The 16,657-nt window shown below is 40.8% G+C and overlaps 1 protein-coding gene across 4 annotated transcripts in view; it reads left to right on the top strand.

The window, feature by feature from the left end:
- The window catches only part of ABCC4 (ATP binding cassette subfamily C member 4), a 371,576-nt gene that overhangs the window by 327,191 nt on the left and 27,728 nt on the right, over window positions 1-16,657 (top strand). For all 4 annotated transcript variants that reach the window (XM_056555595.1, XM_056555592.1, XM_056555593.1 and 1 more), the window contains one exon: window positions 11,155-11,260. In XM_056555595.1, the coding sequence (XP_056411570.1) occupies window positions 11,155-11,260 (106 nt within the window). The remainder of the gene's footprint in view (window positions 1-11,154; window positions 11,261-16,657) is intronic.

Genomic DNA, 16,657 nt, shown 5'->3' with positions numbered 1-16,657 from the left:
CAAATGTTGCCAAGTGCAGAATTTAACAGTTTATGGTGTCTCCACATAGAGAATGGAGGGAGTGCTGGCCTTGCAACCTTAGTACGCTCCATGATATTTGTATGTACTATACTTGTAATAGAGCTGTAGATCCCTGTAACTGCAGTTCTTGCCACTATTGCTCTGCAGCCAGCTATGGTTTTTGCTTCTTTTAATGGACAATCATGTTTTGGCTGTTAAAGTAAATTAATTAAACAGTATTCGTATAAATACTTATTACTGTTTCATGACAGTGACAGAGTACCAATGGCAACATTCCTCTATTTTATATTATCCTATTAGTTGTGACAGTCATTCCATCCTGTTATACAAATTATAGGTTTTTATTGATTTTTGTTTTCATTACTCACAGGTGATTTGTGTATTTTTGCTCAATTTGCACCATAAAGATATAGAGGGAAATTTATCAAAGCAGGTTGTGTTTTTTTTTTGCTTATCTCTGTTGCATAAATTGTCGCAAATGCGCCAAAGCAAATTTTCCTGTGACTTTTTGACAGAAGCATAGCAAAAATCTTGTTGACCACTACATAGGGAAGTTTGCCCGATGTCAGTTTGCAGTGGTATTGAATATCTCATAGCGACTGTCTCCTTGAAAGTCACATCGTCCATAAAACTACCGCACACAAAAGCAAACTTTTTCCTTGCTTTCTGATGACTCTTACCTAAGCATTTCCAGCTTCCAGAATCATGCAGGAGAGGCCGGGCTGCGCAGCGCAGGAGCAGTCAACCCTGACTCCGGTCCCCGTGGCGGCGGCTAAAGGCTTAGCTTCCTCTGCACTGCTTCCCTAACCGTGGCCCGGCCCCTCCAGCACAATTCTCAGTATTCCTCCTCCCAGCAGTGCTCAGTGCTGGGAGGAGGTGGTGACTCAACCCCACCTATGGCTGGAAGCCGTTAATAAATGGCACAATTGCGTCGCGGGTGTATGAAGAGAGCTCAGGAACTGAGCTCTCTTCATACTGGCTGATGCCGGATATCACCGATCCATGTGATGTCCGGCATTAACACTTTAGACGCCGTGATCAACATTGATCACGGCATCTAGAAAGCCTAAAATATATGCTGGTAGCTCAGTGGAGCTGATCGGGACACCTTCGGTTTTGCCACAGGGTCCCGATCAGCTGAGGGGGCGAATGGAGGCTCTCTACCTGCCTTTGGCTCATCCTGTCGCCACTCCAATAATGCTGCAGCCTTAGCAGGCTGTAGTAATGGAGCGCCGATAAAACTGATCAGTGCTGTGCTGTAGATGCCTTTAGCATTGATCAGTATCTGAATAGTTCCCATAGGGCAGTTACTTCTTAATAGTGTGTCTACAGCTGTTACTAAACTACAATTCTCAGAATGCCCAGACAGCCTTTTCGCTGTCCGGGCATACTGGGAGTTGTTGTATTGCAACAACTGGAGGCACACTGTTTGGATTTAATTGCCCTATGTTTTATTTACAAAATTTACCAAAAAATTTTAATAAATGTGATTAAATCCTAAGCTAAATAAAATGTTTAATCAATCCCTTTTTCCCCCATTAAAAATATATATATTTTTAAACTAAATTAAACAAATATGTGAAATTGTCGCATGCGTAAATGTCCAAAATGTTACAATATAACATTAAAGGAGTAGTCCATTAATGGAGGGGTGCGTCAGCCGGAGCTCTGTGCGGGGGTCGGCACGCCCCATTTTTAGCCGAATGCTGCGGCCACGTGCAGGAGATTGCAGGGGGTCCCAGCGCTCGGACCCCCGGTGATCTATAACAGCGGTCGCGCCCCCTTCCCATAGACTTTCGTTGAGGGGGCGGGCATGACGTCACAAAGGTGCCGGGTGTGACGTCACGCCCGGCGGCTGCGAACATGGAAGCCCGCACACAGCGTTCGGAGTAATGAACTTCCGGACGCTGTGAGCAGAGCTCCGAACTGCAGGGCAGCGCACAACCCCTTTAATGGCTATGTTGTGAGATTACCATAACACTGTGGATAGCTTTTTGTGAACTGCTATTTCCTGTTTGACTTTTCTATTTTTGACTACAAATCCCACAATTCCATTTTCCTCCCACACATCAGCCACCCCACCCATTGAAACATAAATGAGCTGCATCCATTCAAATCAGTGTGGTTTTCAATCAGGGTGCCTACAGCTGTTGCATTAGTTGCAGATTGATCCCTCCACCCATTGAAGCAGACAGGCTCCCTGTCATCAGCTGACTAGTGAGTCAGGTCTCGGCCGCATTGCAAGCTGGGAAAAATCTGAGATAACAGTAATTTTGTATGCTGGTAAAAATAAATATTGGGGTGAAAATCACGTAAGAATTGGGAGAAAACCGTCACACACAGGTACAGACACTATATTATGAACTACACTAATTTTACAGCCCCTGTAGCATAGTCAAATGAAAAAAATTCCAGGAATACCCCTTTAAGGACTCAGCCCGTGTTCACCTTAATTTTATTACTCCTTCCCTTTAAAAATCATAACGCTTTAAATTTTCTTAAAATTTTTCACCTAAAGACCTTTATACTTATTTCATAATATAATCTGCGGTGAACCAAAAGAAAAAAGTATTTGTGGGGTGAAATTATTTTTTTTTAAAAGCACCAATTTGTAACTGTTGTGGCCTCCTGTTTCTACGCAGTGCACTTTTCAATAAAAATGACACCTTACTTTTATTCTGTAGGTCCATACGGTTACAAGAATACTCAATTTATATGTTTATTTTAATACTTATAAACTACATGAGATAAGAACTTGCTTTCTGAGGAGCATTTTCAAAGTTTTACTTTCGTGTGCCAAATTTATCAATCTCATGCTACATTTTGATAAATTAAGCACATGAAAGCAAATGCAAAGCAAAAAAAAAATCATTTTCAACTAGCCTTTCAGAAGAAAGCTTTGATAAATTCCCCTCAGATACATGTAAAGCAATATAGAACATGAAACACGTGGAGGTGTATGCCTTTGTTTAGTGGCATGTTCACTGCGTACCAGAAGGGAAAAAAAGAATGTAAACTGTATCATGATTACAAATGTAGATTTAACACAATTTCAGCATATCCTGCTAAGCATGAAACAATAAATGACAGGCACATGAAGACTAAAGCGCTCTAAAAGTTACTGTTTCTAAAAGTAGAATTTAATCCCAGACATTTGCATTAAGAATCGTGAATCACCCTCCTCGGAGCATTACAGCTTAAAATCTCCATTAATTGAGGCGTATGAGAAACTTTGTGAGGAATTTACATTTCTTTTGAAGATTAATCTGTTTGATTGACATGTAAATGGTGGTTTATTAACAGCTGTTTTGTGCTTAGATAAGACACTAGTTTTATTTTGTGAGTGTAAACTATGTTAGTCTAGATATTGTTGGCATGTTTGACAACTATATTGTCCAGCCCTGCGTGTGTGTGTGTGTCTGCTATATTACTGTAGTTGTACACTCTACTTGTGACAGTGCCTGTAAAACATGGTGACAAGGTTGCTAGAGGCAAACCTTGGTTTGCCTCTGGAGAGAATTTGTAAAATCGCACTGTTTGTACAAATATGTTAGCGGCCCCTATCTCTATAGTGCATCTTTCTGTTGCGAAGATAATCTTATACAACATTTCCATTATATGCAGAAGATATAAATTGAATGTGGGCATGTGAAATGTCTTGCCATAGTCTAACCTCAGAATAAAGAGCAGCCCTTAACCCCATAACGATGCAGGACGTAAATGTACGTCCTGGTGAGGTGGTACTTAACACGCCAGGACGTACATGTACGTCCTATACATGACTGCGATCATCGGAGCAATGCTCGGGCCATGCGCGTCAGTTCACGGCTGCTGATAGCAGTGCCGGTAATGGCCGACATCCGCGATCGCGCAGATGTCCGCCATTAACCCCTCAGATGCTGTGATCAATACAGATCATGGCATCTGCAGCACTGTGGTCACTAAAATTGATGATCGGATCGCCCGCAGCGCTGCAGCCGTGATCTGATCATTCAGAATGGGAGACAGAGTTCCCCTCATCTGCCTCCGCTGCCTTCCCCAGCTCTTCTGCTCTGGTCTGAGATCGAGCAGACCAGAGCAGAAGATGACCGATAACACTGATCAGTTCCATGCCCTATGCATAGCACTGAACATCGAATGATTGCTATAAATAGTCCCCTATTGGGACTATTAAAGTGTAAAAATAAAAGTTAAAAAAAAATTTTTAAAAATCCCTCCCCTAATAAAAATGTAAACTGTCCCATTTTCCCCATTTCACCACCAAAAAGTGTAAAAAAATAAATAAATAAACATATTTGATATTGCCGCGTGCTTAAATTACTGAACTATTTAAATATAATGTTATTGATACTGTACGGTGAACGTAAAAAAGAAAAAATTCAAAAATTGCTGCTTTTTTTTTAAAAACCTTTTTTCGCTAAAAATTTATTTAAAAAAGTATTAAAAGTTTTATATATGCAAATAGGGTATCAATAAAAAGTACAGATCATGGTGCAAAAAATGAGCCCTCATACCGCCGCTTATACGGAAAAATTTAAAAGTTATAGGTCTTCTAAATAGAGAGATTTTAAATGTTAAAAAAAAAAATTTTAAGCTCAACAGTAATAGAAAAATATGTTACCATCGGTATCATTTTAATCGTATTGACCCAAAGAATAAAGAACACATGCAATTTTTACCATAAATTGTACAGCATGAAAAGGAAACCTTCCAAAATTTGCAAAATTTTTTTTTTGCTTGCACCATACATTTTATTGTAAAGTGAGTGATGGCATTACAACGGACAACTGGTTGCGCAAAATACATGCCCTCATACTAGTCTGTGGATGAAAATATCAAAAAGATGATTTTTTGAAGGCGAGGAGGAAAAAACGAAAATATAAAATTCCTTAAGGCCAAAATTAGCTGAGATCGGGGTTAAAGGGGTACTCTGGAAAAAAAATATTATAATTTTTTTTTTTTTTTTTTTTTTTTAAATCAACTGGTGCGAAAAAGTTAAACAGATTTGTAAATTACTTCTATTAAAAAATCTTAATCCTTCCAGTACTTATTAGCTGCTGAATACTACAGGGGAAATTCTTTTCTTTTTGGATTTCTTTTCTGCCTGTCCACAGTGCTCTCTGCTGACACCTCTGTCCATTTTAGGAACTGTCCAGAGCAGCATATGTTTGTTATTGGGATTTTCTCCTGCTCTGGACAGTTCCTGACATGGAGAGATGTGTCAGGAATGAGCACTGTGGACAGACAGAAAATAAATCCAAAAAGATAAGAATTTCCTCTGTAGTATTCAGCAGCTAATAAATACTGGAAAGTAGAAGTCATTTATAAATCTGTTTAACTTTCTGGCACCAGATGATTTAAAAAAAAAAAAAGTTTTCCACCGGAGTACCCCTTTAAAGACAGAGGCAGATGAAAATGTGTAATGTTCCAAAACCTTGGAGATGATGTTTATCTTGTTCTGTATTTCAGTGTAACTCATTGTTTTGCTACCTACATTCAATTACTGCCCATTGAAAGTAGCTAAAAATGATAATGAAGTCTTGGGTTATATTAGACTAACCTCTTCATTTCTGCAGAATACACACAATAGTCGTCCTTCACAAAGTGTTCTCATTGTTAAACGGAAAACGTTTTTTTTTTTTTCCTTTTTAAATAGGTTTTAGTCTGTTATATGTATTCAGGAGCGAACTCATTGCCTTCAGGTTGTATCATTTAATTAGACATTTATAAACTTTCTCAGGAACAGCACATTAAGGCAAGGTTTCTTTATTTTGGTAACGCTGCTTTAAAAAGTGTTTTAACATGAACGCACATTTTTAGTACATGTATGTACAATGCTGGTACCTTGGCTGTAAACCTTAGCCTGTAACGTTAGCTTGAACCTAAGGGATTTCAGTGTAAATATTAGCTGCCACATTGATACCTACTGAAACTGATAAAAAATACCACTTGAACTGAAAAGGAGGGTTATATAATTCCAATGTTGGTTACTGTCTATTTTAGGTTTTATGGGGGGTGAATTAAATGGGTTTAGTCGACGTTTCTTAATTTTCCCCCAGGTACACGGAATGGCTGTCTAAAAAAAAATAACATAATACTCACCCTTCTGCTTTCTCTCAGTACAGCGCTGGTCTGTGGTCCCCAACAGACGTGTCCTATTGACTTCCTATATGCTCTGCCCAGGACAGATTCAGCCAATGACTAGCCTTAGCACATGCACTTAGCACAGAGACCCGCCGCCGGCTTCTATATACACTGTCATAATTCATAATCCCTGACGTAACACGGAAGCTCTGATTGGTGAATAGCTATTGACCAATCAGAGCTCCCCTCTCCCGGCAGCAGGGATTATGTATGACAGTGTACATAGAAGCCGGTGGCAGCGCAGTGTAGACGCATGTACCGCCGGCTTGTTATCTTAATAAATGCGGATCCCAGCAGGTCTCTGCAGAATGACCCGGTGCGATCTGCACCTCAGCCCCTGGACCATAACTCCCATCATGGGCAGAGTCTGTCCATGATGGGAGTAGTAGTCCTAAAAGTCTTGCAGCCAGGGGATGTGCACGTGCCATCCCTCAGTAGCGCTGCAGTACTACAACTACTCCCATCATGGGGCAGGCTCTGTCCCATGATAGGAGTAGTTATCCAAGGGCAGAGGGACAGATCTCTGTTCACATTATGCGTTTTGCATAATGGGAACAGAGCCTTTCTGGCAGTGTGTTCCCAAACAGGGAGACTTCAGCTGTTGCTTAACTACAGCCCCCATGATGGTAGTTGTAGTTTAGCAATAATTGGAGGCTCCCTGTTTATGAACACGCTGCATTATGTGCGCTCTTCCCAGGGGAGAGCAAAAAAATAAATGTACTAACCCATATTTCTTGTTTTTCTTTTATTCTCATTTCAGATACGTGAATGCGGAGGACTACGTCAGATTCGGTGGACTGCGACAATGACCAGCGTTTTTTTTTTTTATTTCAATAAAATGGTTAACGAGGGCTGTGGGGGAGTATTTTTTTTTTTTTAAATAAAAAATGTTTTCAATGTGTTTTGTTTTTTATAATTGAATTTTCAGGGTTAGTAGTGGAAGCTGTCTTATAGACGGAATCCATTACTAAGCTGGGGCTTAGTGTTAGCCCCAAAATCAGCTAGCACTAACCTCCAATTATTTCCCCCGGTACCCACCGCCACAGGGGTGCCGGGAAGAGCCGATACCAACAAGCCCGGAGCATCAAAAATGGCGCTCCTGGGCCTAGGCGGTAACAAGCTGGCGTTATTTAGGCTGGGGAGGGCCAGTAACAATGGTCCTCGCCCACCCTGGTAACATCAGGCTTTTGCTGCTTGGTTGGTATCTGGCTGATACTAAAAATAAGGGGAAACCTATGCGTTTTTTTTTTTTTTTTTATTAATAAATTTTAAAAAAGTGTGTGATTCCCTAATTTTTTTAGTATCAGCCAGATGCCAACCAAGCAGCAACAGACTGACGTTACCAGGATGGGTGAGGACCATTGTTACTGGGCCTCCCCAGCCTAAATAACGCTAGCCTGTTACCGCCTAGGACCAGAAGCACCATTTTTGATGCTCCAGGCCTGTTGGTACCAGCTCTTCCCGGAACCCCTGTGGCGGTGGGTACCGGGGTAATAATTGGGGGTTAGCGCTAGCTGTTTTGGGGGCTAATGCTAAGCCCCAGCTTAGTAATGGATTCTGTCTACAAGACTGCTTCCACTACTAAGCCTGAAAATTCAATTATAAAAAACACAACACATTGAAAACATTTTTTATTTAAAAAAAACCTTCCCCCACAGCCCTCGTTAACCCTTTTATTGATATTAAAAAAAAAAAAAACACTGTTCATCGTCGCAATCCACAAAATCTGACATAGTCCTCCACATTCACGTATCTAAATTTCAAAGAAAAAAAGTTTAGTACATTTTTTTGTTTCCACACACCAGCAAAAACGCAAGAAAAAAAACCCAAGGAAAAACTGACAAAACGCAGGAAAAAGCTGGGACAGTTTTTCTGGCGTTTTTTTATGATGGACACAAAGCCTCAATGGAATCCTGGCCTCAAAGCAATAGAACAGAATCCCTACGTCAGCTTTTCCTGCGAGGTAGAGAAGGAGTGTACGGTAGAGCGAGGGGGGGGGCGTTTCTATATTTGCACAAGATTTATCAAAGGAGTGCACAGCCTTAGTAAATTCTGAGCAAGAGTGTACAATAGACAAACAGGGTAAAGGGGTAGAACTGTGTCTACAATAGACAAATAATGATAAATCTCCCCCAATGAGTGTATATGTGTGTGTGTGTGTGTGTGTATGTTCCACAATCGCGTCCAAACGGCTAAAGATAAAACTTGGTCGCATGTTACTTATATGTCCACTTAAAATATAGGATAGTTAATTTAACCCTTAACTACCCTCATTTGTGAGGGTCGGGGTTTTTGTTTAAAGTCCTATACAAGTCTATGGGAAATATATGTTACTGCATAACTTCTGTACAGCTGGAGATATTTCAATACCTGGTACACATATTACAGGTCGGGATATGAGGACAGGATGGGAGGTCGGGATAGGAGGTCAAGATAGGAGGACGGGATGGTTGGGATAGGAGGACGGGATGGTCGGGATAGGAGGACGGGATAGGAGGTCGAGATAGGAGGTCGGGATAGGAAGTCGGTATGAGAACGGGATATGACAACAATATATGGGGATGGGATATGAAGTCAAAAGCTTCTTCCTTTGCTGATTTTCCTCCCCAACAAGGATGAGGAAGGAAAAACCGGGAAACGCCGGGTACTCAGCTAGTCTATATATATATATATATATATATATATATATATATATATATATATATAAAACTCAATGTGTGTGTGTGTGTGTGTTTGTGTATGTGTTTGTGTATGTTCCAGCATCACGTCCAAGCGTCTAAAGATAATAACATGAAAACTTGGCACACATGTTACTTATATGTCAACAACAAACATAGGATAGGTAATTTAACCCTTACTCACCCCCAATTGCAAAGGTCGGGGTTTTTGTTTAATGTCCCATACAAGTCTATGGGAAATATGTTACTGCATAACTTCCAAACAGCTGGAGATATTTCAATAATACTTGGTCACATGTTACTTATATGTCCACTTAAAATATAGGATAGTTAATTTAACCCTTAACTACCCCCATTTGTGAGGGTCAGGGTTTTTGTTTAAAGTCCCATGCAAATCAATGGGAAATGTATGTTCCCACATAACTTCCGTACGGCTGGAGATATTTCAGTACCTGGTACACATATTACGGGTCGGGATATGAGGACGGGATAGGAGGTCAAGATAGAACGGGATGGTCGAGTTAGGAGGTTGGGATAGGAGGACGGGATAGGAGGTCGAAATAGGACAGGATATGAGAACAGGATATGAGGTCGGGATAGGAGGTCGGGATATGAGGACGGGATTATGAGGACTAGATAGGAGGTCAGGAAATTAGGTTGAGATAGCAGGACGGGATATGAGGTTGGGAAATGAAGACCGGATAGGAGGACGGATATGAGATCGAGATATGAGGACGGGTTAGGAGGTCGGGGTATGAGGACGGGATATGAAGTGGAGATATGAGGACAGGATATGGAGTTGGGATATGACAACAATATATGAGGATGGGATATGAAGTCAAAAGCTTCCTTTGTTGATTTTTCGCCACAACAAGGATTAGTAAGGAAAAACCGGGCAAAGCCAGGCACTCAGCTGATATATATATCATATTTTTTTTTTTATAGAAATTGACACCTTTCTTTTCAGGAATTATACAAATCACTTGGCAGACTATTGGGTAGTAATCCTTGGTAGTCGAATAAAACCAGAGACTAGTAAGGCTTTCAGAGTTTTCAGACCTGTAGTATGCCCTATTGTCATGCAGAAGTTCTCCATGAGAAAATAGGATGCAATGAATGGCATGCAATGTCAGGCAGCTGCTTCTAAGGCCAGCAGGATATTGTCATGTATCAGAAGAGGCATAGACTCAAGGGACAGGGACATAAATCTACCCCTTTATAAAGCATTGGTACAGCCTCACCTGGAATATGCTGTTCAGTTTTGGGCACCAGTGCACAAAAGGGATGTTGTGGAGCTGGAAAGGGTACAGAGATGCGCAACTAAACTAATAAGGGGCATGGAACGTCTTTGCTATGAGGAAAGATTAAAATAATTAAATCTGTTTAGTCTTGAGAAGAGATGTTTGAAGGGGGATATGATCAACGTATAGAAGTCTATAAGTGGCCCATTAAAAATTATGGGGAAAAACTGTTTCAGGTTAAACCCTCTCAAAGGACAAGGGGGCACTCCCTCCATCTGGAGAAGAAAATGGTTAGTCTCAAGGGTCGATACACCTTTTTTTATAAGAACTGTGAATTTGTGGAACAGTCCACCTCAGGAACTGGTAACAGCAGGAACAGTTGAAACCTTAAAAACAGGGTTAGATACATTCCTAGAACAATATAACATTAATGCTTATGCAGAAATATAAAATCACATCCCTTCCCTTTCATCGAACCATACCCCTTCCCTTCAATTCCTTGGTTAAACTTGATAAATGTATGTCTTTTTTAAACCATGCTAACTATGTAAAATTATGACTGAGGTCTTTAGAGAGAGAAAAACTTTTCAGGAGACGGATTTGTAATTATTTTGTACAAATCAAGGACTGGTGTGAATAGTGACTATCTTTGTAGAGTGCTGCAGAATTTGTTGGGAAAACAAACAAGCTTGGGAAAAAAAAATTTAACGCTTGGCTCTGAGTTGTTTTGCTTCATCTGCATACTGGAATAAGGAGATTGTCCATCATGCTCTAAACTTGTCACACTCTATTTCAATGAATTTGGCATAGGCTAAAATGTCTGGTTATACCTGTAGTAGAAAAGCACCAGATAATGCTCCATATTGGCTACTTTCTCCAGCACATTTATCTTGAATGCTACATTTTCCAATGTATGTACTCTACAGTTTTGAGAACATGAATTGATTGTTCTTTGATGTCATCTGAGAAAGATAATAAACTAATATATTGTTTACCACAAAAGTACTGATCTACTTTTACATGATCACATGATTTTACATATATATTTAATATATTTTCTGTATTTACAGGACGGATGAGCTGATTCAACAGACAATTCGAGAAAAGTTTGCAGATTGTACAGTGCTGACAATTGCACACAGACTGAACACCATCATTGACAGCGATAAAATTATGGTAATTTATTACATTCATTAAACATTAAATGTTTTTTTATTTTCTTTTTTCTTATTCTGAATTTGTCTTATACAGTGTTTCTTTGATACGTGGGTCAGAGTCTCATCTCCTTTTTATTGATATGTCTTAAGCACAGCTACAAGATGTTTGCAAGGCCAAATTGAGGGTGATGATTAAAAAAGGCTGCTATTCCCATCAAATGTTGGGTTGTTACTAAGGGTGTGCTTACACATTCAGGTTTTGCAATTATTGAATACAAAGCCAGGAATAAATCATTAACAAAGCAACTTTGGACTAAATAATTTTAATAAAAACTAGTAGATTATTATTAATATATAGTAATGTTTAGAGTTGAGCAAACATTTCAGAAATCGCAAGTTTGGTTCGGCTCAGTTAGACTCGAACCGGCAATGAAATAAGCCCCTAAACATGTTTATAACACTGCCTGGCACCTCTAAACCCCTATCTAATACTACTTGAATACAGTGAATAAAGTGTTTTTAAGGCTTATTTATGGCACAATACAGTAACCCATGGTAACTGTTACAGCTTATTCACACCAAAATAAACCAGCATAAAGTATCCCTTGTTGTCGGTATATACATGCCGGGGTTAATATGCACACACAGGCATGGGAAGACGCAATGGCTTTTTATAAGCATTTTTGTGGATGATGTATTGTGTTTGTGTAGTCCTGACTGGAAGTAGGGTAACGGTGGATTGGTGTTATTAGTAGTAGCCAGCATACAGCAGATGGTGGCTGACTGATGTTACTAGTGTACAGCATGAGATGGCAGAGTTATGTCAATAGCATACTGCAGGAGTATAGTAGTAGCTCTGGTAGTAGCAGGAAGGTGGTGGTTTTTAAATAAAATGTGAAAATGTTTCAATTGTTTTTTAATGCATGGGTTGTGTATATGTAGATATGGCTGAAACTACGAGCAGAACATGTCATAGTGGCTTACTGGAGGAAGTTGTAGTAGTCTGCGTAAAGCAGCAGGTTGAGACACTTTTAAAATGAATTCAAATTTGGCCAGCCAGGTGACCCAGGCCTGACTGGCAGTATGGAGGGAGTTTGCAATAGCAACCTTCAGCATGTCACTGATTTACTGGAGAAGGGTAGTAGCCCGCGTACAGCAGCAGGTTGAGAAACCTTTCAAATCAATACGAATCATGCCCCAGGCAGCCCAGGCCTGCTTGGAAGTAGCAGTTTTGCCAAAAAATCTATTTTAATTTGTTTAGCAGCCCTGGCTGGTCGCAAGGCGTTTGCAAAAGCAAACACTATAAATAATTTTTTTTGCCCCAGCCAGGTGGCCCAGGCCTGGCTGGGGAATCACACTGAAACCTCAGCAGTGGAGCAAAACTTTTCTTCGGACATGTATTTCCCCTGGCCGTAGCTATTACTCCACATATCAACAGGGGCATGCACTGTTCTGCACACAGACAAGTTCACATGATTGTGCAAAGTGGGAATGGGTTTCTTTGAAAAATAATGGAGACTAAGTACTCACCACCAGAGCTGGCCACACCCCATTAGTTGCCTGAAGGCCGTGGAGTCCACAAGATGGTAGGGAAGGGCCTGCACCACTAACTTGACCAGGTACAAATTGAGGCTCACTACAACAGGGTGACTGGAAGAATACTGTTGTCTAGAGGACATGGATTCCCCAGTGGATAACAGGTGGGATCGGGGATTGCACGATACAGATGAGGCAAATCCCCAAAATGTGCTGCCTGTGGAAGAGGCTTGGTTGTAAGACAGTTGGGAAGGGATCTGGAGGATCATCAGTAGCAACAATAGTGATTTCCTCACATTGTGGGGCATCTTGACTGTCCCACATGGTCTTGCCTACACTTGGACCCTACCCACGGCTTACTTTCTGTTTGCAAAGATAACCTATTGCCACATTCTCTGCATCAGGTAAGGTGGAGAAGAAGTTCCACACATCAGAATATTGGAATTGGACTATACCACCTGACTGTGCCCCTCCTCTGGATGTTTTTTTAACAGAACCTGAACAGGAAGCAGCGTCACCGTCACCTGAGCTCATCAGACCAGTAGCCCTACGCCTGTTACGTTTCACTTTTTTGTCCCCCCTACCTTGGCTATGCTCGTCTTCGCTGACACTTCATATCATATCACATCATCGCCAAAATCAAAGTCCTAATTGTCCATGCCACTCCTCTCTGCATGGACTTCTTGGGCTCCTGGCTCCCCCTCAGCATAGCCACCTCGACACCTTGCAGTTTCCCCACCTCGCCTACCACCACCAGTCCCGCTTGTGCTGGGCTCTACCACTTATTCTGCCTCCACCCATCGCCAACACACTCCAAAGCTTGACTGTCCCCACACAACTCCTCCTTGTAGCTAGTGCTATCCTTCTGTGTAGCAGCAGGGGGAGGCAAAGCCAGAGATGAGGAAGCAAAGCGTCTAGGATGGACCTTTCCCATGTGAGTGTAGACGCGAAGGAATCCACTGACCGGTGGCTCACCGTCATATTGTCAGTCTTCTTCCTCAGAAGTCATATGACAGAAATATTCCAGTAAAGCCGGATCATCCTGTGAAACCTCATAACCTCTCTCAGGCAGTGAGAACTCGGGATGGCTGATGCGGCTACCACCTGACACCTGGCTGCTGTTGCCGCTACCTGTACTAGTACTGCCACGAACATTCTTACTCGCAGAGTCTTCTGCCCTCTACCCTGCCCACCAACTCTTTTTTATTTATTTATTTTTTTTTCCTTTTTGGGTGACCTACTTGTCAAATCCACGTTTCTCAATTCTTTGAATGCTTTTTGCGTGGCAGAGATTACAGCACAATCAGTACTGAAGGTGTTTGCAGAAAAAAATTAAATGCACCAGAACCGTATAACACTACAGGCTACATGCATGTAACTTCAACACGCTTTTTGGGTGGCAGAGGAGAAAGCGCAATGAGTACTGAAGGTGTTTGTGGAACAATATTAAATACACCAGAACTGTATCACACTACAGGCTAGATACGTGTAACTTCAGCACGCTTTTTGGGTGGCAGAGGAGACGCTTTGTGGGTGGGTGGCACAGATCAATGCACCTCACTTGAGCTGGTTCTGGAACACTATTTAATTCAGGTATATGCAGGTATGAGCTTTGAAAAAGGTTGTGAATTTGTGGTGGTAGCAAAATATGAGCCCTTCAGAGGCTGTGATTAAGATGTCCCTTCTATGCTGTTTTGGTGTATAGGAGCCCCTATAGGATTCTTCTTGTATGGGGATTGAATTCTGTTCACACACTCACACAAGGTCTCTCTTTCTAATCACTAACTGTCCCTATTTCTCCTCTGTGATCTGTATCTCAGTATCTATCTTTTTAACCACTAACTGTCCCTCTGTCTGTCTGTGTGTGTGTCTCTCTTTATCTCTCTCTCTGTTTGCTCTCTGCAGAAGTTCCCAGTGCTCTCAATGCTGTGGGTGACATCAATGCCCTTTTATCATTGTCCCTGCCTGTGTCCTATAGGCCTTTGTGCTTGACACAGTAAGCAGCGAATCACATGATAGATCTGGGTTATCATGTGATCTGCTGCTTTCCCTATGTCATCTCACCGCCGTCTGCCTGCCCTGCTTCTTCCGTCCACCCCAAAAAAACATGCTTTCAGCTTTTTTGCGCTATTTACAGGCTGGCGCGATCTGAACTGTAAAAGCTTGAGTGTTCACTGAGCCAGAAAAATCCTAAAGTTCAGCTCGAATCCGGGTTCCCAGATCTGGCTCGAACATCTCTAGTAATGTTAGATTTTATTTAACCGGTTGCTTATAAGGCAACGGCCCACCTCCATTAAGCAGAACAAGGAATTAAAGGGGTACTCCGGTGGAAAACTTTTTTTATTTTTTTTAAATCAACTGGTGCCAGAAAGTTAAACAGATTTGTAAATTACTTTTTATTTAAAAAAAATCTTAATCCTTCTAGTACTTACTAGCTGCTGAATACTACAGAGGGAATTCTTTTTTTTTTTTTTTTGGAACACAGAGCTCTCTGCTGAATCACGAGCACCGTGCTCTCTGCTGACATCTCTGTCCATTTTAAGAACTGTCCAGAGTAGGAGAAAATCCTCGTAGCAAACATATGATGCTCTGGACAGTTCCTAAAATGGACAGAGATGTCAGCAGAGAGCACTGTGCTCGTGATGTCAGCAGAGAGCTCTGTGTTCCAAAAAGAAAAGAATTCCCTCTGTTGTATTCAACAGCTAATAAGTACTGGAAGGATTAAAATTTTTTAATAGAAGTAATTTACAAATCTGTTTAACTTTCTGGCACCAGTTGATTTAAAAAAAAGTTTTCCACCTGAGTACCCCCTTAAATAAACTGGTGCCAGAAAGTTAAACAGATTTGTAAATTACTTCTATTTAAAAATCTTAATCCTTCCAGTACTGCTGTAAGCTGTGTCTGACCACAATGCTCTCTGCCGACACCTCTGTCTGTCAATAACTGTAAAGGGCAGGAGCAAATCCCCATAGCAAACCTCTCCTGCTCTGGACAGTTCCTGACATGGACAGAGGTGTCAGGAGAGAGTACTGTGGTCAGACAGAAAATAAATGTAAAAAGAAAATAACTTCCTGTGGAGCATACAGCAGCTAACAAGGACTGGAAGGGTTAAGATATCGCATTCAAAACTGTGTCACCAGCACTATCTACCTGTATATTCAGATTAGTGTGTGTAACCCTGCTGTCAGATTCCTTTTAAGAGCTAAGTGTTCAACCTCCAGATCTATTGTGGCTTACCCATAAGAAGCACATGCACCTTAGACCTTCATTGACAACTTTCTGAGGTAAGAACATCTCATACTGATTGGTCTTTACTTTTGCGCTGATAGCTCATAACATCAGTTGTACCTCTAGACAGCACGCTTGAACAACCCCCCTGGCCGCCTTCTCCAGTTTTGCTTGTCTTCTGGGTTTTCAGTTTTCTACCATGTCTTTCTAATGTTGCAGTTTTTGGAGTTTATTGTTGTGACCATGGAACTCTTGTTTTTTTTTTTTCCTTTGTTGTTTTCATGGAATTTCTACTTATTACTGTCTCTGTAGTGACCAGCTCTTTTCATATTTCTGTTTTTTACTATTTTGGATGTTCTCGGTTTTTCTTAACTGGAACACATTGTTCTTCCTTGTTACTTTGAAAAATCGTTCAATAAAAACACAGTTAAAAAAAATAAATACATTTTCACGCACACACACACATATATATATATATATATATATATATATATATATATATATATATAATGGTTCAGTCATAAAGCCAAGATAAAACTCATAATTGTCACTTTGATCTTAGGCAAGTCATCTTTGCCTTTGTTGAGTACTGTAAGCAATTTGCCAATAAAGCTGTTCAGCATTAGCATTGTCATCATAACATCACTTAATT

This window comes from Hyla sarda, chromosome 2 (assembly GCF_029499605.1).
Source record: "Hyla sarda isolate aHylSar1 chromosome 2, aHylSar1.hap1, whole genome shotgun sequence".
Lineage (NCBI taxonomy): Eukaryota > Metazoa > Chordata > Amphibia > Anura > Hylidae > Hyla > Hyla sarda.
Note: the sequence above shows the minus strand (reverse complement) of the source record. Positions and strands in the feature narration are given on the sequence as shown.